This window comes from Calonectris borealis, chromosome 3, assembly GCF_964195595.1.
Source record: "Calonectris borealis chromosome 3, bCalBor7.hap1.2, whole genome shotgun sequence".
NCBI lineage: Eukaryota > Metazoa > Chordata > Aves > Procellariiformes > Procellariidae > Calonectris > Calonectris borealis.
The window spans coordinates 139,148-164,739 of NC_134314.1; the positions used below are offsets into that span (position 1 = coordinate 139,148).

Here is a 25,592-nt window from a genome sequence, read left to right on the forward strand (position 1 = left end):
GGACGGCGCGGGGGCGGCCCCACAGCACCCCGCCATGACCTGTGGGGGACCTGCCTGTCGGCCTGCCGTCGCCGGCTGGGTACGCACCGCGGGCTCGCGCGGCCTCCCCGCGCTGCACGGCCCGGTCGGGGCCCGGGGGGCAGCTGGCAGCACTCCCCCGCGGGGCTCGGAGCCGGCCGCCGCCGTTAGGAGGCGGCCGGAAGCGGGCGGGCGGGACCTCGTGGTCATGCGCGGGCGGGCCGGGTGCGTGCTGACGTGGCGGCGGCGGCACCACCATGCGGGGCGGCGGTGGCGGCTCGGTGAGTGCCTCGGGTTTTCACCACCGGTGTTACCGGCTGCCGCGCGGGGGGGCGTGCGGCCGGGCTGTGGTCCGGGGGCAGGGGGGGCGCACGGGGCCGCGAAATGGGCTCCGCCGTGGGGGTGACGGGAGCGGGCCGGCGCCACTGGAGCAGCCGCGGTGGGACTTCTGCTTCGCCCCAAGGGTCTCGCTGGCCTTGGGACTGGAAGGAGAGGGGGCCCGGCCCGGCCCAGCGCTGATTTGGCCTTGGCTCTATGAACGGCCCCGGTCTGTTTGCCGCCGCCCGTCGGCTGGGCCCTGTCCCCGAACGGGCGGGTGGCGAGCGGGACCCGCTCCGGGCTGCCTGCAGAGCCGCCAGCGACGGCAGAAACGCCTGCTTTCCGTTTGAAGGCCTGGTCGCCCACTGACGCCTAGCCCGGGGAGCAGCGGGGCAGCCCGCGGGAGCGGCGGGCCCAGCTCTGCTCGGCTGCGGGCCGGGGAGGGATGCAGGGCTGGGCGATGCTGGCCTCCGGCGCCGGTCGTGCGTTTTGTCTGAAGCATGCAGGTAGAAACGTGGGACTGAAACAGGGGGTTCCGCAAGGGGTGCTGAGCCATCATGCCGGCCCTGGGTCCCGGGGGTTTTCCTTCGGGGGTAGGAACAGTCACGGCAGCGCAGGACACTTGGTTTTTCCACTGACACCTCTCCTCTATAGCTGTAGGATTGACTCACTAACAGTTACTACATCAGTCTCCTGACCTCAGTGAGAGTTTCTGTGCTGTGCTTGAACACCATCTTTCCAGATGCGTTGTTGTGCAGCAGCCTGTCTCCAGCTGCAGGCTGTGTTCCAGGCCACAGAAACATCCCACAGTCCATAGGGAGGCAGAAATGGCCCACTCACAATTGAAGTTCCTTCATCTTTTCAGGCCGTTGTTTCTCTTTTTCTAACCTGTGCAAGGAAGTTGATTTTTTTGTTCTCCATACATCCAGCTCTTGGGCATTCCTGCATACTTTAGGTCTCTGTTTTCGAAGTGAGAAGTCCACTGTATAAATAAAAACCATTCCAAACTTAAACACCAGTTTCTCTAGATGTTTCCTTCATAATTGCTGCTATCAGCTTCTCAGAAAGGAAGGCTAGACAGATCATCTGTACTCTCCTTTTTTTTTAATTGCAGATCCTTAACTGTGACCTAAATTCTTCATACTAATCTTCACTTTTCTGCAAAATTCTTTAGTTCTAAAAAAAAAAAAAAATCTCAAACCATGTGCCATGTTTGGCAGTCATCTAGGTTCTTCTAATGATAGATTAGGCCAGCTGATTGCAGTAGACTATGCCTGCCTGTTTGTTCATTTTTATCATTGTAACTTCACAGGCCTATTTTTTTCTAGCTGCTCCTCAGTGAGGTTTCTCCACATTTCTGATATAGGGGTTTACCAAACACTGCTGTTTGCGCTACTATATGTGTGTAAACCATATCAAAGTAATACAAACACAAACATTCAATTGACTTTTCTTCCAAAGAAGACAAGATATGATTGTGGAGTCATTGATCAAGCAGTTGTGAGTTTCTCTCCTGCTTCCCTAACGTTTCCATGAGAGGAGATGCTGGGGCTGGAGGCTCAAGGAGAGTCTGACACTCCATTGTCACAGTTTAAGAATTCATCTAGTTGATGTCAGTGCCCGCTACTGAATTTCTTACCTGGTAGTTAGGGTGTTTCTCACTGACTGCGGTCCTGGGAAGAGTGAACTACTGCTTGTTCCTATGCATAAATTAGAAAGCAAGAGCATAAAAACCAGATCGAAGTTCATTTTTTTCCAGTGCAATTTTTTAGTGGTGAATTTCATTTGCCCTGAAGCTGCCTATTCCCTAGTTTTGATACAGCACCTGAAGTTTCTCAGCATCTCCTCCTGACAAGTCATCACATTTTTATGACTTCTTCAAATTCTGTCATATCCCTGTTTGCTGTTTTCCCCAGATAATGTGTAGCATTTATTATAATTAAAACACTTCATAGCATGGTCCAGTTGATAATGTGCATTACATTTTTCTGTAAAGAAGATAGGTAATGTATCCATATTCTTTCTTTTCTTCTTTTTTTGCCAGTTTCTTAGCCAGTTCTTGTACATGGCAAAATACTATCTCTGTTCCTAGGTTACAGTTTTGGTATTTCATATACTTCTACTGGGCAATGATTTTTGTTTTCTAATGTATATAACCAAGATTTTTGTCCTGGATTTCCCAATGAAGAACGTCATTGAGTCATTATTAGTATTTTGAAGAAGGTGATAAATGATTGTCCACACGCCAGGAACAATGTACAGCAAATGAGTTGTTTATACTGACTTGGGAATGTCAAAACGGTATCTGTTAAATTACATGTCTTAATTGGACCATAAGCAACAAGCAATAAGTGACAAAAAGTCTTTGTTAAATAAGAAGGATTCTGCGATATGGATAAAGTGAACATCTGGGCAGGTGATGGAGTATGACAAAATAATTGAGATAAAAAATGAAAAGAGGGCATAAAAGAGACTAGAGACAACATTCTTGGCATGGTAAATGCAATAATTATTTCATTAAGGAAAAAATACTAGGAAGAACTAGTAAGTTAGGATCTAAAATATTTGTCATTGTGTGATAAAGTCTAGGCAGAAAGCAGGTACCACTGAATGAATTGGAGACAAAGAACACTCCATCGTGCCCCAGTGCAAGGGGAATGATTGGCTTTCATATGGGGAGCGTAGATGAGCTCATCCCTATTTTGATTCCAGTTCTAATTCAACTGGAGTTAAAAAGGTTAAACACTTCCTTGTTGCAGAAAACAGTGGTTTCCTTTCCAAAGGATGGTATGCACATCCTCTAAATGCAGGTGATTGTGTTTAACTGAAAAGTGAAACATGCAAAAAGAAGAAAGATTATGCTGCTAATGTGAATTGTTCTACTTTCTTAGGACACCAGGCCTGGACATCACAGACAACAGAAGGTCAAGAGGTCTCTGCGAAACAAAAAGTATGTGAGTGTTTCTTGTCTCGTTTGACCGAGGGCAAGAAAAAAGCTGAGAGATTCCTATTGGAAAACCATATCTGGTCTTTACGTAATATTCTGAATTTTAAGAGCTGCAACGATTTTGGTTTGTGTGATGAGAGTCTCAACTGACTTTGCTTATTGGTTTGGAGGAGAAGTGCTTTTCTGACACTTCAAGGGGTATTAGCATTCATTTATTGTTTTTAAAAGGATTTTAACATTGGGAAGATAAATATTTTATGTTCAAGACCAAATGGTGTTCCAAAATCTTTGTATTTTGAGTGTGATTGTACACACAGGCTTTAATTTGAGAATTCCTCTCCCCATCCTTCAGCAGTACCTCCTTAAACATAGTTTATACTGATCTGACCTGGTACCATCAGTGTGCCCCACTTATTAATTTCTGGATTGATGTGTTAAAACATGTGAGCTCCACAGTTCAGGGTGTGGGAGAATATTGCTGGGATGGCCATCACAGTCATCATTCAAGCAATCTGTTTATTTCAGTTTGTGAATTGTGGTAGCAATGGCATATGTTGAAAAGTATTTCTGTTTTCTGTTCTTTCCTCTTACATTAATTTGGACTATTTGCCCAGAGAATAGATACTCTATGTTTCTTTGACACCTAATAATTTTGCTGTCACGTGCAGTAGTGTAAATGTCTAGGCATTTCAGGGCTGTGAGACATATTTGAGAATAGTGAATCAAACTTCCCTCTGATCTCTAGGAAGAAAAATCGGTGGTGCTGGCTAGTCTAAATTAGTCTTTAATGTAGTGTGATTTGTAGGATATACTATAAGGCTGTCTTCATTGCCGAAAGCCTTGCTGGTGAAAATTCTTACTAGCGTTAAGTCTTTTAATTGTGTAGTGTCAGCTCGGACTCTGGGAATACATACTGAAAGAGATCTTGCCCTTTGTGGGATGGAAAAGGTCTCTTTTGTAATTATGGGCTGCAGAAGAATTCTTATATTCCACATCGGTTGCTTAAGGATAAATGTATATTTTTAAACTGAGATTAACTTGTGCCTGCTTCTTGAGTTGAAGGTTTGAGGTAGGATGAATATTTTTTTCTGTTCCTCTTGAGTAGCTTTCTAATGTCATTCTCTAAAAAATGTACTGAAAAATAACATTTAGGATGTTTTATCTGACTGGCACTTTTCAGTTCACAAAACTCAGGAGATTCAATGAACTGCGAGGTTAATTTTTAGAGTACTTGGGAAGATGTAAGGGATGTTGTCTGTCAAGTTATTGTGGTTGTGTGTGTATGTATGCATACATATACGTAGGGTTTCAAGTTGATGTTTTCCAGGTCTAAGCAATTTGAGGTGGTGGAAACTACTGTCTTAGGACTGAACAGTAACTATGATGAGACAGTCAGCAACATTTCTTCTGCCTCACCGAAAAGTCGAGTAAACGGAAGTGCAGAGTCCAGAAGCAAGCGGACCATTCGCAGGCCTGCTTACTGGTTGGCAATGAGAGGAATAAAAAACAGCATTAACAAATCTTCAGAAAAAAAAGGTACTCATCACTCTTGGCTCGACGCAAAATTGTTTTTCTCTCTGGTTCTTTTATGAGAGATTAGATGACTTCTGAAAGACATGCTGCGGTTCAGCCACAAATTACAAGCTTGGTAATGCTCCTCATGTATTAGGAGAAATAAATTTCCTCCACTGCAGAAACATGGGTAAAATTCTCTGATGTTACGCAATTCCTTTTGAGTGACTTGTCTATTGAAATTAATGATTCTGTGACTGAACTCAGTTATATCTGTAGAAGAGGTATGTATAAGGGTTCTGGCAATCATATCAGGAATATGCTTTGAGAGCTTTAAAAATAGAACAAACAACAGTAAAGATGTGGAAAAGGGGACCATTCAGTAGTATTCTGGACTGGACACAGCTTTTCTGTTGGTAGATTTTTTTTTTTTAAGGATGTTTTTATTTCTTTTATTTTCTCACTTCTCTCACTTACAATTTTCTGATTTGGAGTGGTTTGGGTCTTAGGTTGTTGTAGGAACATTCAGATTTCCTGGCCTATGAGCTGTTTTCCAAACTTCTTGTGTGACAAAGCGCCAAAACTTCGCTCTTCTTTAATGCACTTTCTTCTTATCTCTAAGTATCTTATCTGTATTCCATCCTGTTGTGGGGAGAGCTGAATCTAGTAGCTTGATAGAAGTGAGGTTGCTGCAGGTCCACACGCCCAGGTCCAACCAGTAGCGAGACTAAGTGTGTATTCCTGTAGGTATAAACACACGTATACAACATGTATACACAGCCAGCCGCGCAGATCAACATGAAGAGGCACGCTGAGCACTCACACAAACAGCACCAACAGCCTCCATCCTGTTTCCCGCTCTGGCTGATCAGGATGAGAGAAAAGAAACATATATAAAAAGTATATATAAAAGAAGTACATATATATGTGTCTGTACGTTTGTGAGTGCACACATGTGCAATATGGATCTCTCCTGTAGCTGAACACTCAGTCTACTCAGTATCTGGCCTTTGGATCATGGTCTCCTCACTTGCTGGTACGTGGACGTGCTGGGCCCTGAGGCCCACAGAGCCACGCCAGTTGCTTGTGTAGACCTCCTTACAGACAGGGTCACCCTCACAGACACTGCTCTCCCCGGTCCTTCTGATTTGGTGTCAGGCATGACCAGACCTGTATTCTGACCAACCACCTGTTTACAAGCAAATGGCCCTTTTTATTCTCTTACACCTCTCTTTTCCCTGACCCCCCCCCCCCCCCCCCCCCCCCCCCCCGACAAATCAGCTAATTCTCTCCCTTTCCTTTCTTTTGATACCACTCCTAAACATCCCAGTCTTGTGTAATCCTGAATTGTTCTTCGCTAGCATCCCGTGTGTCACAAAACCCGAGGCATTAACACCACACTCTCCCTTCTCACCACTCCCCCACCTTCCAAAGGGTGCTCCAGAGAGCGGCTCCCATTGACTCATCCTGGTGGGTCTCCTGGGACAGACCTGCGGGGGAAGGTCTCTGTTTCTTTGAGTCCATAATTTGTGTTCCCCTGCCTGCCATTGTGGTTCTGTACTTCTCTGTGTTCATGAAGATAAGCCCTTTATAGGCCTGGAAATAGTGAGGGGAGGCAGGATATTATCTGGGTTTCCCCACCTGCCATTTTTTCTCTATGCTTCTTTTTGTGTGTGTGCAGATGAGCTTTTTATGACAACCTAGCACCTTCTGGCTCTCTTCCTGAGGAGTATTATTTTCGCAGACCATGCTGTGGCACTGTTTCTTCCCTCTCTCCTATGTCGGAGGATTGCAGGCTTTGGAGTGCCTAAAAGTTACTGAGTCAAAAGGCTGTGCCTAGCTCACTGGTGTCCAGGTGCCTTAGAAAAACTACTTTTTTTTAAGTATTGAGTACAAGGATAAGCTGAGGCAGGAGCAGACTCAAAGCTGTTATCCAGACTGAATAATGAGACTGAAGCATTTCTGTTCTTACTCATTAGCAGAAGTACTATTGAAAGGCAAGAGGAAATCTGAGCAAGGGGAAGGCGAAGATCTTAAAGACTCTCCCAGGAAGAAGCAGAAGATTTTGGGTAATACAAATAACTTGTAATTCCTAGTTACAAGCCTTCAGGTACTTCAGACTTCCTCTCTGCCCAAATGCTATCCTCTGCTGTCTTCCAACTCCATTTCTGATTCTGGGTATTTTGTTACAGGAGACTGTTGACTAGTTTCTGTTTTACAGTGGGAGATGATTGATCTAATTTCAGTCTCTGTTAAAAGTCCAACAAAGGGAGGGAGGAAAGGAAGTAGGGGAAATGTAGGCTAGTCTGTTTCATTTCAGTTTCCCAAAAGATTCTGGACTAAATAATCAGACAAATTACTTGTAAACATCTGGAGATTAATAAGTAGATGATAACAGCAATATGGGTTTGTTAAGGAGAAATCAAACCCAACCACTTTGATTTTTGTTTACCATAGAGACGGAGCGGGGAAATGCTTGATATTATACATCTTTCATGCCTTCAAAGAGTTGTTAATCAGTGGTTAGGTGCAAAAGGAAGTGTACAAATGGTGAAAGTAGGAGCAGGTGACACAGGAAAAGTACACATTTGCTGTCCAATCTTGCAAGGATGAGGTTAGGAAAGCCAAGGCCAACCTGGAGCTGAATCTGGGAAGGGATGTGAAAGGCAACAAGAAAGGATTCTACAAGTACATGAACAGCAAAGAGAAGACTAGGGAAAGCATGAGTCCACTGCTGAACAGGGCAGGGGAACTGGTGACAAATTACATGGAAAAGGCTGAGGTACTCAATGCTTCCTGTGCCTCAGTCTTTACCAGTTAAAGGAATCCTTCAGGAATCCCAGGCGCCTGAGACCAGGGGGAAAGTCTAGAGCAAGGAAGCCTTACAGTCAGTGAAGGAGGACAAAGTTAGAGCGCTTAAACAAACTGGACATACTTAAGTCCCATGGGGCCTGGCAGGTTGCACTGAGTGCTGAGAGAGCTGGCTGATGTCATTGTGAGGCCACTTTTGATTATCTTTGAAAGGTCAGTGTGACTGGGAGAGGTTCCTGAAGACTGGAGGAAGGCAAGTATAACTCCTGTCTTCAAGGACAGAAAGAAGGAAGATCTGGGGAACTACAGGCTGCTCAGCCCCACCTCAGTCCCTGGGAAGGCGATGGAGCGAATCCTCCTGGAAAGCATTTCCAAATACACGAAGGATAAGATGGTGATTGGGAGTAGTCAGCATGGATTCATGAGGGGCAAATCATGCTTAATCAACCTGATAGCCTTCTACTATCTGACTACCTCTAATGAGGTCACTAGCTTGGTGGACGAGGGGACAGCAGTAGATGTTGTTCACCTCAACTTTAGTAAGGCTTTTAGTGCTGTTTCCCACAACATCCTCATAGATGAGCTGACAAAGTACACAGTGGATTGAAAACCAGCTGAACATCCAGGCCCAGAAGGTTGTGATCAGCAGCACAAGGTCTAGTTGGAGGCACATCACTAGTGGTATATCCCAGGGGTAAATACTGGGGCCAGTACTGTTTAACATTTTCATTAATAACCTGGACAATGGGACGGTGTGCACCCTCAGCAAGCACACAGATAATACAAAACTGGGAGGAGTGGTGGTAGACCAGATGGGTGTGCTGCCATTCACAGGGACCCGGACAGGCTGGAGAATTAAGCAAAGAGGAATCTCTTGAGGTTCATCAAGGAGAAATATGAAGTCCTGCAGCTGGGCAGGAATAACCCCATGTATCAGCATATGCTGGGGTCTAACTTTCTGGAAACCAGCTTTGCAGAGAGGGACCTTGGGGTCCTAGAGGACAGCAAGCTGACTGAGCCAGCAACACGCTCTTGTGGCAAAGGCAGCCAACAGCATTCTGGGCTACATTAGGAAGAGCATTGCCAGCAGGTCGAGGGAGATCATCCTTCCTTTCTGCGCAGCACTGGTGAGGCCACATCTGGAGTACTGTGTCCAGTTCTGGGCTCCCCAACACAGGGGTGCAAATATGATTGAGCGACTGGAATGTCTTTACTATGAGGACAGAGAGAGCTGCGACTCTTCAGTCTGGAGAAGAGAAGACTCAGGGGGAATCTTACCAGTGAGTATAAATACTTGATGGGAGGGAATGAAGAAGAGGGAGCCAGACTCTTCTCTATAGTGCTCACTGGCAGGACAAGAGGCAATGGACACAAATTAAAACACACAACATTCTATCTAAAGACAAGAATACATTTTTTTACTGTGAGGGTGGTCAAACTCTGGCACAGATTACCCAAAGTGGACCAACTGAAGAGAACAGGGACGAGAAGAGAGCAAAAAGCCATGAGGAAATACTAAAACAATAAGAGTTGTTTAGTCTAAAGAAAACAGGATTGAGTAGAGGAATGGGACTGTCCATTTGACTGTCAAGAACTCATTAGATTGGCTCAGCCATACTGTGAACAGAGGATGTTTCAGTGTGGCGAGTTCCCATCCCCTGAGCTTTGTATATGAACAACCATACAGATTACAAATATCTGGATGGGACTAATACAGCTGTAAATAGCTATGGATTTTGAAAGGGAGTAGACAATATAATCTTGAAATTCCTTTAAAAAAAAAAAAAGTATTGAACATTTCTGAATAAGTAGCTTTGAGACAGCCTCCTAGCAAAAAATCTCTGTTTATTTGTAACAAGGCTTGCAGAGTTAAGTCTTCTGGTCTTTCTTTTTTGTGTTATAACAGGAAAAAAACAGCAAGCTGGAACACAACAAAACTCCAAAACGAAAGGCCACTGTGTTCAGAAAGAACCGGAAACCTATGGCACAGGTAAGAAGAAGAAGCAGTTGCTCAGAATTGTTCATAAAGCAGCTAAAAGATAAATGTGATTCTAGGATTTGAATCTGAGCAACAGCTATGTCTCTGGTGTTCCCATTTCGTCGTTCACTTTACTGTTGACAAGGAAGAACTGGCTGCTGTCCTTTTGGCACTGTGTCAGTACCGCAGAGCAAGATTGGAGGGACTGCATACTGCCTAATAGTGTAGTTCCACATGGTTTTACCACTGCATAATGGAACAGTGAGGGGGGAGTCCCTTTTTGAGCTGAGCAAAAGCCTGTTAAAATAGTTTCACTATAAAACTCATAACAATATTTATACTTTTTTACTCAGCAGAATATGTTTGCAGGAAAAACTCTGTAGCTGTTGCTGCCAAATCACCTTTTCTGGTAACCTGGTAGCCAGAGACCCAAGCAGTCCATCGTAGAAAAATAACATTAGCCTTGACTCAGCAAGTGGAATGACTTGGTATGTGTAGCTCACAGCAGTCATTAAATACCCCAGTTTTCTGCCAAGTGCTATTTGATTCACAGACTTTTCCCCCAGCCACCTGGGGAGGGATAACCCCTGCCTGTTATTACTGGGCAAAGAGGAAAGCCTTTAGATCTTTTTATGACAAGCATTCAAGCAGATGGCTGCTAAGCCACTTTCTTCCCAGAACCCATTTCGGTAATTTATAATCTTTGTGGATTATGCCAACTTTTGCTTGCCATTTCAAAAAGAGGCCAGGAGCTGGAAACCACGCCACACAGGGTACTTTTCCCTGGCTGTGGAGTCACTTGGCCTGGTGGTACAGCTCTGTTCACTTTCAGTGCCAAAACTGCTGGTTAACATAAGTGGAGTTCTAAATATTTGGTTAGTAGAACTGAACCGTGGACTTTGTCTGAAACTATTCAGTCGCATCTGTGACTACTTTTACTGTGAAAACCCTTTTTGCCGAAAGAAAAGTTTACTCTGCATGCTAAAGTAATTGTGTAATAAAAATGAATGAGGGAAAAAGCTCTAATGAACAAGTGGAAGAACACTCCTTGCAAGGGGATGGTAGGATTAAAGAGTTTTTATAAAATGATCTCCCAAAAGGAGTGATGTGTGCCTTGTCACATGACACATTTAAAGCTGCAAGTGAGCTAAACCTATTGAAGTGTAGCTGGACATGAGTTTGGTAGCATGTGACCTGTTTCCTTCTAGGATTCATTGTGCACATCGAAGGAAAAAAAAAGATAACTGTGGTTGCAGTTCTATTCCAAACCTTTTGTTCTGACAGGTAGTATGGAAGAGCGATGGTCTTTGGAAATTCAGGACAAAGGCCGAGTTACCTGTCCAACATGCCGGGCTGTGGTGAGAAAGACTGTAGAAGGACTGAAGAAACATATGGTAAATTGCAGGCAGGTAAGAACGTGAGAGATGAACAAGGTTTTCTTTACTCCTCTTCAGCTTACTGATAGAAATGCCTGCACACTGTTTTGTGTTTCATCTCATCATCATGTCTGTAAGCAAGAGTCCTTTATATGTCTGTAAGAGGCTGCACTTGGTTCTTCTTGCTTAGCCTTTTGCTGGAGGTTTGGGGTAGCGAACAAAGGTGTAGCTATTTCATTGTTCCCTAAATTTTAGGCTCCATAAAATCTCTTCTGTTTTTAATGGGCAGTTACCAGGCCCAAATAAAATGTTCAGCTCTCCAGCTCCATTCCCCCAAAGAGTTTCCCACTGCTTTGGTTAATTTACAGTTACACGTGCCATGTCCTTGTTTATTTCTAGGAAATGTTCACATGTCATCACTGTGGGAAGCAGCTGAAGTCTTTAGGAGGGATGAAATACCACGTCATGGCAGACCATAACAATCAGGTAACACAGCTGCTGTGCATCTAAAAATCCTACAGGCAAGACAGTCTTTTGTTCCTTCCCTGGTGCACACAGAAACAGAACATGGTGTGTTTTTTCAAATGTTGTAGCTGTTCAAATCTTGTCTACCTATTATTTTTCCTGTGAGATTTGACATCTGAAAAAACAGTAGAATGTTACCAGAGATGATAGGCATGCTACATCTTGGAAAGAGGGGATGAATTTCTGTTTAGGCTGGTTGTGTCTCACATAAAAGGTGTTCTCAATCAGAAAAAAAATGATTGCTCATTAGGCTGCAATTTTTAGTCCTTTCCTAGAAAGTAGGAGTTTTTCTACATCCAGAGCAGACTAGATTTCAGTTCTTTACAAGTTCAAAGGTAAAAAAGCAGAAGCAGCAGTTTAGTTCTTGTCTCTATTGACTGTAAAGATACTAATGCTACATTCTGCTTTTCCTCTTTGCTATTACTTAAAGAAGGCAACGTCTCCTAGAATCGTAGAATCATAGAATCATTAAGGTTGGAAAAGACCTCTAAGATCATCGAGTCCAACCGTCAACCCAACACCACGATGCCCACAAAACCATGTCCCTAAGTGCCTCATCTACACGTCTTTTAAATATTTCCAGGAAAGTATTTAAAACCCAGGGATGGTGACTCAGCCACTTCTCTGGGCAGCCTGTTCCAAGGCCTGACCACTTTTTCAGTAGAGAAGTTTTTCCTAACGTCCAATCTAAACTTCCCGTGGCACAACTTGAGGCCATTTCCTCTTGTCCTATCGCTAGTTACTCAGGAGAAGAGACCAACACCCACCTCGCTACAACCTCCTTTCAGGTAGTTGTAGAGCGCGATGAGGTCTCCCCTCAGCCTCCTCTTCTCCAGACTAAACAACCCCAGTTCCCTCAGCCGCTCCTCATCAGACTTGTGCTCCAGGCCCTTCACCAGCTTCATTGCCCTCCTCTGGACACGCTCCAGCACCTCCATGTCCTTCTTGTCGTGAGGGGCCCAGAACTGAACACAGGATTTGAGGTGCGGCCTCACCGGTGCTGAGTACAGGGGCACGATCACCTCCCTGCTCCTGCTGGCCACACTATTTCTGATACAGGCCAGGATGCCATTGGCCTTCTTGGCCACCTGGGCACACTGCCAGCTCATGTTCAGCTGGCGGTCGACCAGCACCCCCAGGTCCTTTTCCTCTGGGCAGCTTTCCAGCCACTCTTCCCCAAGCCTGTAGCGTTGCCTGGGGTAGTTGTGGCCGAAGTGCAGGACCTGGCACTTGGCCTTGTTGAACCTCATACAGTTGGCCTCGGCCCATCGATCCAGCCTGTCCAGGTCCCTCTGCAGAGCCTTCCTACCCTCGAGCAGATCAACACTCCCGCCCAACTTGGTGTCATCTGCAAACTGACTGAGGGAGCACTCGATCCCCTCATCCAGATCGTTGGTAAAGATATTGAACAGGACCGGCCCCAGTAATGAGCCCTGGGGAACACCGCTCGTGACCGGCCGCCAACTGGATTTAACTCCATTCACCACAACTCTCTGGGCCCGGCCCAACTACCCAGCGAAGAGTGTACCTGTCCAAGCCGTGAGCCGCCAGCTTCTCTAGGAGAATGCTGTGGGAGACAGTGTCAAAGGCTTTACTGAAGTCCAGGTAGACCACATCCACAGCCTTTCCCTCATCCACGAGGCGGGTCTCCTGGTCACAGAAGGAGATCAGGGTGGTCAAGCAGGACCTGCCTTCTGTGAAGCCGTGCTGGCTGGGCCTGATCCCCTGGTTGTCCCGCACATGGCTCGTGAGCGCCCTCAAGATGAACCACTCCATGATCTTCCCCGGCACCGAGGTCAGGCTGACCGGCCTGTAGTTCCCCGGATCCTCCTTCCAGCCCTTCTTGTAGACGGGCGTCACATTGGCAAGCCTCCAGTCGTCCGGGACCTCCCCAGTTAACCAGGACTGCTGGTAAATGATGGAGAGCGGCTTGGCAAGCTCCTCCGCCAGCTCCCTCAGTACCCTCGGGTGGATCCCATCTGGTCCCATAGACTTGTGAACGTCCAGGCAGCGTAGCAGGTCATTAACTGCTTCCTCTTGGACTATGGGGGGTTTATCCTGCTCGCCGTCCCTGTCTTCCAGCTCAGGGGGCTGAATACCCTGAGGATAATTGGTCTGATTATTAAAGACTGAGGCAAAGAAGGCATTAAGTACCTCAGCCTTATCCTCATCCTCGGTGGCAATGTTCCCCCCCACATCCAATAAAAGATGGAGATTCTCCTTGGCTCTCTTTTTGTCATTAATATACTTGTAAAAGCATTTTTTGTTGTCTCTTACGACAGTGGCCAGATTGTGCTCTAGCTGGGCTTTTGCCTTTCTAATTTCCTCTCTGCACGACCTAACGAGATCCCTGTACTATTCTTGAGTTGCCTGCCCCTTCTTCCAATGGTGATAAACTCCCCTTTTTTTCCTGAGTCCCAGCCAGAGCTCCCCGTTCAGCCAGGCCGGTCGTCTTCCCCGCCTGTTCTTCTTACGGCACATGGGGACAGCCCACTCCTGCGCCTTTGAGACTTCCTTCTTGAAGAACGTCCAGCCTTCCTGGACCCCTTTGCCCTTCAGGACTGTCTCCCAAGGGACCCTCTCGACCAGTGTCCTGAGCAGGCCAAAGTCCGCCCCCCTGCTTACTTCACCAAGAATCGAGAATTCTATCATTTCATGGTCGCTAAGCCCAAGACGGCCTCTGACCACCACATCTCCCACCAGTCCTTCTCTGTTTGTAAACAGCAGGTCAAGCATTGTAGTAGTGAAGAATTAGAACTTTTGGAAAGTTCACTCAGAAGTTTGGGTAAGGTTTAGATAATTTGTTACTGTTATTTTTTTATATAGTTCCCAGTACTGTGGTTTCTAAACCTACAGCTGTACTAGTATATGAAATAGGCCAGGGATCATGTTCTGGCCCTGAGAAATAGATCTGTCACTCAGTTCTAACTTTTTATTCTGTCTAGGTGTAATATTATTGTAAGGTAGTGTAGGAAATAGTATACAATAACCATCAGAGAGAGAATAGAGAAGAATGTGAGCTGTAGTTTAGTATAGATGAATAACTGTTACAGGCAGTTAGTCTGCTTAGGTTCAGTTAGGCTAAGTGGGAAAGGTAGGACCAGTAAATGTTAAAGATGCATGACAGAGATCTAAGTAAGTACTTTCCACAGGCAGAAGGGGAGAAAAGTAATTACGGAAACACATACCCTTGTCCTTCCCAGCAGCTACAGTTTGGGACCATTTCTGATGAAGGTTTTGTTCATGGATAGCTATCTAAATTTTAAAACTCTTACCTGCAAAGTGGTTTTCAGGCAGTTTATTCCTTTTAAAGATAATTCAGTTGTTCTGGCATATAGACAGTGATCATTGTATTACATACACTTCTGTAAAACATAAGTTGCAGAGATTCAATTATTTTAGCAGCTTTCCTTCAGTAGTGTGTTGAGTAGTGAATTCCCGATGAGAAGAACTGTAAATGCTGAGCATCCTGTGTTTTTCTTTCATCTTTCTGCTGTGCTTTAGCCAGTTGTGAAGGAGGGAGGAGAATTGGATGAGCAGCTTGAGCGAGACCGCCTTCGGAAGGTTTTGAAGCGTATGAGAAAACTAAAGTGTACGAGGGAGGTAAGCTGCATTGTGCTAAGTATCCTGAATTAAACAGCAGCGGATGCATGAACATAAAATATTATGAGAGTTCTGCTGAGTATGCTTTGGTGCTGGCGAAAGCTGGATTTGTTTCAAGATCCTAGCTATGCTTTTAAGACAGAGTATCATAGCATCATAGAATGGTTTGGTTTGGAAGGGATCTTAAAAGGTCATCTAGTCCAACACCCCTGCAATGAGCAGGGACATCTTCAACTAGGTGAGGTTGTTCAGAGCCCCATCCAGCCTGACCTTGAATGTTTCCAGGGATGGGGCATCTACCACCTCTCTGGGAAACCTGTGCCAGTGTTTCACCACTCTCATCGTAAAAAATTTCTTCCTTATATCTAGTCTAAATCTACCCTCTTAGTTTAAAACCATTACCCCTTTTCCTGTCGCTACAGGCCCTATCTTTCTTGTAAGCCCACTATAAGTACTGAAAGGCTGCAATAAGGTCTCCCCTGAGCCTTCTCTTCTCCAGGTTGCACCACCCCAACTCTCTCAGTCTTTCCTCACAGGAGAGGCGTTCCAGCCCTCTGATCATTTTTGTGGCCCTCCTCTGGACCCACTCCAATAGGTCCACGTCTTTCCTGTACTGAGGAGCCCAGAGCTGGATGCAGTACACCAGGTGGGGTCTCACCAGAGAGGAGTAGAGGGGCAGAATCCCCTCCCTTGTCCTGCTGGCCACGCTGCTGGTGATGCAGCCCAGGCTACGGTTGGCTTTCTGGGCTGCGAGCGCACATTGCCGGCTCATGTCCAGTTTTTCATGCACCAGTACCCCCAAGTCCTTCTCGGCAGGGCTGCTCTCCATCCCTTCATCCCCCAGCCTGTATTGATACCGGGGGTTGCCCTGACCCACATGCAGGACTCTGCGCTTGGCCTTGCTGAACCTCACGAGGTCCCGCAGGCGCATCAACAGCACCACTCAGCTTTGTGTCATCTGCAAATTTGTTGAGGGTGCATTCGATCCTACTGTCTATGTCATTGGTGAAGATATTAAACAGTACTGGTCCCAATACGGACCTCTGAGGGTCACTCATCACTGATCTCCATCCAGACATGGAGCTGTTGATCTCTGGATGCAACCATCCAGCCAATTTCTTACCCACCAAATAGTCCATCCATCAAAACCATATCTCTCCAATTTAGAGAGAAGGATGTTGTGGGGGACTGTGTCAAAGGCCTTACAGAAGCCCAGATGGATAACATAGAATAGTTTGGATTGGAAGGGACCTTTAAAGGTCATCTAGTCCAACCCTCCTGCCATGGGCAGGAACATCTTCAGCTAGATCAGGTTTCTGAGAGCCCTGTCCACTTTGACCTTGAATGTTTCCAGGGATGGGGCATCTACCACCTCTCTGGGCAACCTGTGCCAGTGTTTCACCACCCTCATTGTAAAAAATTTCTTCCTTATATCTAGTCTGAATCTACCCTCTTTTAGTTTAAAACCATTCCCTCTTGTCCTGTCGCAACAGGCCTTGCTAAAAAGTTTCTCTCCATCTTTCTTATAAGCCCCCTTTAAGTACTGAAAGACTGCAATAAGGTCTCTCCAAAGCCTTCTCTTCTCCAGGCTGAACAACCCCAACTCTCTCAGCCGTTCTTCATAGGAGAGGCATTGCATCCCCCTCCTCTGGACCTGCTCCAACAGGTCTATGTCTTTCTTGACATCTGTAGCTCTTCCCTTGTCCACTGGTGTAGTCACTCCATCATAGAAGGCCACTAGGTTGGGCAGGCAAGACTTGGTGAAGCCATGCTGGCTGTCTTGAATCACCTCCCTGTGCTCTGTGTTCCTTAACATAGCTTTTAGGAGGATCTGTTCCATGATCTTCCCAGGCACAGAGGGAAGGCTGTCCCTGTGAGGCTGACAGGTCAGTCATTCCCAGGGTCCTCCTTTCTATCCTTTTTAAAAATGGGTGCAATGTTTCCCTTTTTCCAGTCACTGGGAACGTCACCTGACTGCCGTGAGTTTTCAAATATCGTGGAGGGTGGCTTGGCAACTACATCAGAAAATTCCCTCAGGACTCTGAGGCAAAAAAGTTGTTGAGTATCTCAGCCTTCTCGTCTGCTGTTACCGGTTTGCCAGTCATGTTCATCGGGGGGGTACACTTTCTTTGACCTTCCTTTTCTTGCTGACATACCTATAGTAGCCCTTCTTATTATTCTTTGCATCCCTTGCCAAGTTCAGCTCCAGCTGCACCCTGGCCTTCCTGACCCCATCCCTATTCAACCGGGCAGCATCTCTATACTCTTCCCAGGGTACTTGTCCCTGCTTCCACTGCCTGTGCGTTTCCTTGTTACCCTTTAGTTTGACCAGCAGGTCTCGACTCAGCCATGCCAGTCTCTTGCCTTCCTTTCCTGATCGGTTACACATGGGGATCAAGAGCTTTTGCACTCTGTGGAAAGCATCCTTATAGATCTGCCAGCTCTGTTCTGCTCCCTTGTCCCTGAGGGCAGTTTTCCAGGCGTCCTATTGACTAATTCCTTGAACAGCTGGAAGTTTGCTTTGCTAAAATTCAGGGTCCTGACTTTACTCTTTGCCTGCCCCATATGCCTCAAGACTGCAAACTCCACCAGTGTGTGATCACTGCAGCCCAGGCTGCCTCCAACCGTGATGTCTCTGATTAGCTCGCTTGCGTTGGTGACCAACAGGTCCAGCAACGCAACCCCTCTGGTAGGGCTGTCTATTACCTGGCTTAAGGAGTTACACAGCAAAGGTACGACTTTATAAATGCATTCAGTGGAAGATGTTAGGGAGGAAGAAGTTAAAGGATAACCATTTTACCTTGCAACGGTATTATAAATTGTTCACAGAATTACACAATTATTAAGGCTGGAAGGGAACTTCTGAGGTTATCTAGTTCAACCCCTGTGCTCAAGCAGGGTCAGCTAGAGCTCTTTGAGTATTTGATGTGTTGGTGTCTTCAGGGAGAATTGAGAGGACACTGGATTGTTTTGTGTGCACCAAAAGTATTTTATTAATGTGTACTTCTGCTCTGCCTTAGTTGTTTATGATAGCTGGGAAGATGTTTTTATGCATAATTAACTGTGTGAGTTTGTCTGTGGTTTTTGAAAATATTGAGATTGGCCACAGCTAGAGAAGGGGATGGAGGACAGGTGGATACATCTAAGAACATTAAAAACTTGCTGTTGCATGTTTGATTTGTCCTGTTTCCAAGCTCAGTGTTAAGTTGATCACTGGATTCAGGGTTAGGAGATAATCTAGTAAGTGACATCTGCAGGAACCATTACAGTTTTTGTTGTTCTCCACTGCAGCATGAGACAATAGCTGTATCCTAGGAATAGCTGAAAGTTTTATCTACCATCACCCTAATATTGTTGCATTCTAGACAGTTTGACCAGCCAACCAAATATAAAGCCTTCCTCTTTTTCTGCCCAACTTCTCATTTGTCTCTGAAAATCTTTCCATTTTGTGCATCCTCATTTAGTATCTTGCTTCTTCATTCCATATATTGAAATTTTCTGTTACCCACTACCTACAAAGAAGTTCTAAGAAACAGTTTCTGCCAGTTGCACCCAATTCTTTGCCCCAGATTTTGTTTATCTGAATAGACTAACATTAAAGTTTACTACCTGATTGTCTCTGGTCTGGCAGGAAAAGTGATAGTACTTTGGTCAGCAAACTGTGGATTCTATACACAGTGATCTTGTGGTCACCGGAGAGCGTTTTTCTTCCATGCATTTTTCTTCTACATTGACAGGGCTGCACAGGCAGCTTCACTAGCATAATGGGATACCTATATCATGTTAAAAAATGTGGGAAGGCTGTTTCTGAGCTGGAGAAAATGGCTATGAAGTGCCATCACTGTGGAAAAGCATACAAATCAAAAGCAGGACTTGTCTACCATCTCCGATCTAAGCACGGGCCGGTAAGTGCAAATTGCCATAGTTCTCAGGATAGTGTGGTGGTACTTCAGCCATTCAGACTTGAGACACACATAGGTTTTTGTCTGCTACTTGGGTGGGTAATTAGGGATAGCAAATCTGTGCATTTTTCTGTCTTTCTGGAGTATTCTGTCCATGATACTTTCCTTCTAGCAGCAGCTGTTGCTGTTCTGTGACTAGGATGAAGTTTTTAGTAGTAAATCACCGTGGCAGCAGTAGAATTTCCCCAGCCTGACTTTTGCTTCATGGAAGAATGATGCTAACATGTATAACTTGTGAGATGCTTTTCTTTGCTCTTAAAAGACCCAACATTGGAGCAGAACAGGCAGTACTATGCTTGTTGTCCCTGAGGGTTTTACAGCAAATGATGTGATATCCTTTCAAGACCAGTGGCTGCATGAAACTCTGCTTGAGCCTTACTGCTATGACCCCCCTGAGTAGATCTGAGGGTCTGTCTCACTAGTGGGATGCACTTCTGTCCTATGTCTGTGACAGCGAACCACAGCTACAGCAGCATTTTTGTGAGGGATTTGGTAGAATATTTATTCACAGTATTTAGTGTAACTGAAATAGGAACTAGTGAAGGAGGTCACCTTTTTTGGCCTTCATTGCAGGTCACTTTCCTCCATGAGGAGAGAAGAACCGAGAGCCTGAAGGAAATAAAACGGGAGCCAAATAACACAGGCAGAGTTCAGAGGAGATCTGCAAAGGTGGCAATCTACTATCTCCATGAGTTAGCTGGAGAAGAGCTGGCCAAAGAGTGGCCGAAGAGAAAAGTTCTGCAGGACTTGATTCCAGATGACCGGAAGGTACAAGGCCTTAAAAATGCTATATAGGGTTTGAGTCTTTCTTCACAGCAGATGAATCTTGCACTAGCATCTATCCAGTGTTGCCAGTGTTTAGTGGACCATGGAAAGCAATTACTGAAGAAGTAGTATCTTGTGGGAGGGATCAGGTTTTGCTCTCTCTGGTCTTAGATTACAGTATTGCTACAGTAGCAATTACTGTGGTATAAGTATTTTATCCAGGCAGACTATAATGACTTTCAAGTCCTATTGCTGTAATTTTCAGTGGGCACACTGAAGGCATTTATAGGCAGTATGTTGCTCACAAGTCATAGGCTGCAGATCACTGCTGCCATGCAGTGATATTTCATAGTTTTTCAGGCTTCAGAATTTCCAGGGGCATCTTTTAGGCTGTAAAGGAAACCCAAGGGAAAAGGATGATTTATGATTTTAATGGGGTAAGTACCTTTAGAGGAAATGTTGTAGTCAAGGTTATGGGAAGTTTTGGATTCTGCTATATTCTGGGGGTTTTCCAGATTCAGTTATGTTTGTAGAGAGTCAGCGACACGGGAAGAGATTGGTTATTGAGAGTTTGGCTGTTAGAGTAGGAGAAGAAATAGCACTTCCCGTCTCATAACCCAGGAGAGAAAGGGACATACGTGGCACTACGTGTAGCCAACATTGCTTCCAGCTTTCAATTCCATCTCTTTATCTCAGCTGAAATATACTCGTCCTGGACTGCCCACATTTAGTCAAGATGTGCTGTGCAAATGGAAAACGGAGATAAAGATGTACCGAAGAGTCCACTGCCCAAATCAGGTAAGCTTTAAGTGTTTCTGAAGCCTCAAAGGGGACAGATTTCAGGTCTGTATGAGCCAATAGCTTTCCACAACCTTGAAACTCTTTGTGGGAGACAAATTCTACTCCATCTCAGTATAGTTGGTTAGTGTAACCAAGACCCTGTTTGGACTGTTGCCCTAGGGATGATCCCTCTGGGAATGTGTTTGTCCACTTCAGAGCCAGTAACGTGGTGTCAGACTGGTACAGCTTTCACATCCAGCTGGGAGCTGGTCCATTTGGAGGTTTGAGCAGTGGAAAAATGACAGGCCCCTGCCTGTCTAGCAGGTGTACTAAATCTAATTATAGAAGAAGGGAGGAGTAGAGATGGAAATGTAAGAGTAGAGGGGCTTTGTCTGGTCCAGCACTTAATTTTTCTTTTGGAAGCTGGAAATGGGCTACAGAAGACTCATGCATGGCACTGTCGGTCTGGTCTAGGGATGCTTATGCACATGCACTTAGTTTCTTACAGTCCCACACAGCCGTCGCCAGTCAGATCCAGTGAGAAGGAGTCGCCCCATTGGTGGAAACTATGGTACATGTCACGCACTTGACACACTGCTGGATAGCCAAGGGTCAGCGGTGGCTTCCATCTGGGTTTGGTGTAGAGACAATGCCTTCCCGCTGCCCTACCCCACCCCCAGCACTCTATTCCCTGTTTTCAGGCTTGCATCATTTCCAAGTATGAGAGTTGTAACACAGCTTTGTATACGGAGCTGTCCCCAGAAAGCAGCTGTCCTATTTCACCGACCAGTAACCCAAAAGCATGTCTTGCACCTACCTCCTGTTTGAGGGTCTGGGCTGTTGGATGAGCATGATCTAGTATCTCGAGACTGATGCCTAAAGCTCCCCATAGGGTAGGCCTGTAAAGCTGCCCTTTAACCGAGATCATTGATGTCAGATGCAGTACTTCTGTTCTGTGCCACTAGATACATGAGCAGGGCAGGAGGGATTGAAGTGTCTTGTACTTGCCCCTGTGCTTTGTTTGAAATTAATCTCTGCTGCACTTTTGGCAAAATGCAAACTCACGCTTTTGATAGAGTGACAGGAGTGTCTTTATTATGTCTAAATGTGCTCAGAAACTGGAAATATTTAACTTACTGAAAGCTTAAGTCTCTTTTAACGATCTTTTTACCAGAAGCGTTCTCGCTTTGTAGGACTCAGTATCTCCCTCCCTCTACCTCTCTTACCCCTTTTGGAATTGTCTTCCAGAGAATAAGACTTTCTTGTGCAGGAAGAAATGATTTCTTACTAGAGTTTTGCTGACACGCACTTTTTTTACTGTTTCAGGGTTGCGAATCTGTATATGCCAGTGTCTCAGGACTCAAATCTCACCTTGGCACGTGTACCTTGGTTGGTAGCCTTACTGTATTCACTATCTTTTATACCAATAGCTTGACTGTCCCTGTCCCTCAGATATCTCCTTATTCAAGCTGTTGTCCTGCCATCTGCTAATCTGAGTTCCTCACAATTTGAGTGCTTTCCTATGTGTTAATGGGGTTGCCATTTCATACACTGCTTGAGGCAAGGAGGAAGCATCTTAATGGCATGCATTTTAGTGAAACTGCAGTCCTACCTGTAAATTCACAGGTACAAGAGCATCTTTTCCAGGTACAGTGCTGGAGACCTTGTAACATCTCACAGAGCAGTCCTATGCTTTGTGGGCATAACTGGTCAATAATGTCAGTGCTCCTGTAGCTAAAGCATTGTCTGGTATGAATGAGAGTTTCTTCTTACTGCAGGGTTATATCTGAGCAAGATTCAAATACAATATGTAAGTGTATCAGCCTTCTAGGCAGCAGTTAATGATGGATTTTTTTGTTTTGGTGCCAGGGAGACTTTGTGGCTGGTAAATACAAGTGTCTCCTGTGTGAGAAGGAGTTCATTTCAGAGAGTGGGGTGAAGTACCACATCAACTCTGTGCATGCTGAGGTAAGGCAGGCAGAATGGAAGTCCTCAAACCCCAGGTTGTTGGAGGTGGGGAGGGTGTCTTGGGAAGGAAATGCTGGATGCTTGCCCTGTTTTATTTTTTCCTTGCTCACTGCTGGGAACAGGGTCCCAGACTCAAGTGGCCTTTGATTTGCTTAAACATCGCTGGTCTTATGTGTTGGTCTGGGAAGCAAGTGGTGTGTCACATGTCTTGTCCCAAGCTGCTGCTGCTCAATTCAGCTCTTCAGCATTTCCCATGCCTTTAACCAGGCAATTGCCAAATCAAACCTGAATCCTCTGAGACAGAGTGACACCTGAGGAGGAACATCGAAGAACAGAACTTTGTTCGGCAGCTGCCTTCCCAGATCTCACATTTCAGGAAACCCTTGTCCTACAAGGCAGCTTTATTATAAGCCCTGATAGGCTTTATATGGTATTTCCACCATCAGTACCAACCTGTTGCCTTCTAAACCCTCCAGGACTGGTTTGATGTGAACACAACTACCACCAAAAGCTTTGAGAAGCTAATGAAAATCCGCCAAAGAGAAGAGCAGAGGAAGCAACGGAAGAAACGTCCTGTGACCCGGGGCAAAAAGAAGAGAACTGGGACCCTGGCTGCCAAGAAGCTCCCTGCTGCTGGAGTTGAAAAAATGAGGAGAAGTAAGAGAGGTCGTCCACAGCGGGTGGACAATGAGAGCGCAAGTAGTGAGGAGGGGGAGCCCCAAGTTGCACAGAGAGCCGAATTTCCAAAAACCAGCCGCAAGCGAGGCCGGAAGTAAATCCCTGGAAGAAGAGAAGGAGTAATCCTAAAGCTTTTCAGTTACAAGCCCCAATTCTGTCAGGTTCATAACCCACAGCACTAATATAAGCAACTGAATGTCTTTGGGACTGTGACTGCGTTCTACTCGGTGACCTTAATTTTGAAACTGTTGCTTCTGGTCAGTTCTGAGAGACTTCAAACCAAAGCTGTGGTACAGAGGCTGCCTCTCCTGGTGTAGTTCCCTTGGACAGTGGCACTAGCAGTGTACCCAGTGTAGTTCCTGCTCTGACTACAGTCTCGGTTTGGGTCACATTTAGTTGCTTGTTTAGTGGTTTCCAGTACAGCAGCTGTCTGTTTTGTCATCTTCCTCTGATGGGTGAGATCAGGGTTCTTTTTTAGTAGTTCTCCCTATAAGGGACTAACTAGCACAGTGTTTAGGTCTCTTTAAGGGGAGAATCCTTTCTTGCACAGTATGCACACAAACTAAGCAGTGCTGTGCAGAATACAAAGGCTTTAGCTTGCCCTGTAAGTGTCCTGTCTGTTGTCAGAAAGGCTGCCACAGAAGAGCAAATACCTTCCTAGCATGTACTCCAGTCTGTTGCACAAGGCACTGTCTCTACTTCATACACTGATGTTTAGGCTCAGCACCAGACAGTAGCACGTGAGCTCTGGTCTGCTTGGAAGTGATGGAACATCATTATTACCCTCGTCAGGAACCCAGTATTCCCCTGGCATCTGTGTAGCACTGGGCATTGAATGTATGTAGAGGGTCTTCCAGTCCAGTGAGGAATAAACACTCTCCAGCCTTCTGGAGATTCACTGGCCTTTCAGAAACCCCCAGTAACTAATGTAATAAGATGGCCTTCATGGGCCCTCTGAAGACCACTTGTTTCAGACTCACCTGGGAAACAAACTTACTGCAAGACAGTGCATACCTGCAATAGCAGTCTTGCTAATGCTGAAACCCAGGTTCCATTGAACTACCTTGCCAGTGTGTTGTTCTTCGTCATGCCCACACTCCCATAGTGTCATTTTTTTCTGCACTGTAGACGCCACCTTCATTGTCTTATATCACCTGTTTCTTTTCAATACTGCTTCCTTTGTGTGAGTGAGATATAATGAGTGAGATATGCTTCCCTGTGTGGAAAAGCTTAAAAGAAGAGGGTTCATTATTTTAAGTCACATGTTGGCATGAACTCTGGATCATAGGGAATATCCTCCTGTGCTCCATAAATGCAGCAGATGCATAGAAGCTAGTAGGAAGCAGCAACACAGGCAGTCCTACTCTGTTTTTCAGAGGGTGGGTTCTCCAGAATTTCTGTTATCCAAAGACCCACTGTACCAGGAAGTTGCAAAATTTGACCTTTTCCTTGCAGTTTTGCAGGCAAGAAAATAGGCAGCTGGCTTCATGTTACCTCCTTGTGAATTTTTACAGTCTACCAAAGTTGCTAGTGCTGAAATTCACAAGGAAGCCCTTGCAGTGCCTGGTGAACAGGCAGGTTTATACGTATGTGTTATTACCAGAATAATCATGTTGGCCCTGACAGTGGGAAATGCTGTATGGCCAGGGTGTTCTCAAGAACTGCCTCTCCCATATAATAAGCAAAGCAGACCCCAGCTGAGCACGGTCTGTCTCTCATGGGGACTAACACATGTGGTAGTGAGACAGCGTGCAGTGCTCCATTGTGCTTTACATGCGGTAGTTGCACTGCCTTTTGGAACCAGCTGTCACTGTGGTTGCAGTGCTGCGCTGAAAGTATAAATACGTGGACTTCTGTGCAGGGTGTATAAGGTTTGCAGTAAGAGAGGCAAGATCAGAAGACAACAAATAAAATGTCACCAGTGCGAGAATGTGGTTTCTTGTCTGTTTGGTGTGCAGTGTTCTTGGTACGATCCCTACTTGCACAACACACCTGAGCCTGCCCACTTGGTTGTCCTGCATGCTCTGGTGCTGTTCAGTGGTCTGCACCATTTCTCCTCAGTACGCCACTCTACACAGCTGTACTTTCACCACACGTTTACTACCTTCCTGCCCAATAGATGGACAACACGATAAACCCATGAATTAAAGGAGGTTTTTCTTAGTGGATTTCAGTCTAGAGTCCTATTTACTGTCATTTATGAGTTACTAACCAGACCTTCTTTCTGGACATGGATACTTTGTGACCACCTGGATTTTGTAGGGATGCATCAACAACATATTTCCCCACATAACATGGCATGTGGAAAAAAATTATTATCCAACAGTCCATTCATGCTCCATCAGTGTTAC

The 25,592-nt window shown here is 45.5% G+C and overlaps 1 protein-coding gene across 9 annotated transcripts; it reads left to right on the forward strand.

The window, feature by feature from the left end:
- Positions 1-25,171, forward strand: ZNF512 (zinc finger protein 512). Of its 9 annotated transcripts, none has more exons than XM_075144634.1 (14): positions 1-79; positions 3,228-3,286; positions 4,611-4,819; positions 6,775-6,864; positions 9,513-9,596; positions 10,869-10,993; positions 11,360-11,446; positions 14,990-15,088; positions 18,826-18,993; positions 19,624-19,818; positions 20,512-20,613; positions 21,922-21,984; positions 22,465-22,563; positions 23,040-25,171. In XM_075144634.1, exons 1-14 carry the CDS (start codon positions 35-37, stop codon positions 23,337-23,339), a joined length of 1,725 nt encoding a protein of 574 aa, XP_075000735.1. In that variant the 5' UTR covers positions 1-34; the 3' UTR covers positions 23,340-25,171. The 9 variants fall into 9 exon arrangements, with proteins under 9 accessions (XP_075000735.1, XP_075000736.1, XP_075000731.1 ...); XM_075144635.1 differs by having other exon boundaries at positions 6,778-6,864; XM_075144630.1 differs by having other exon boundaries at positions 35-299; positions 4,597-4,819.
- Positions 25,172-25,592: the final 421 nt, after the last annotated feature.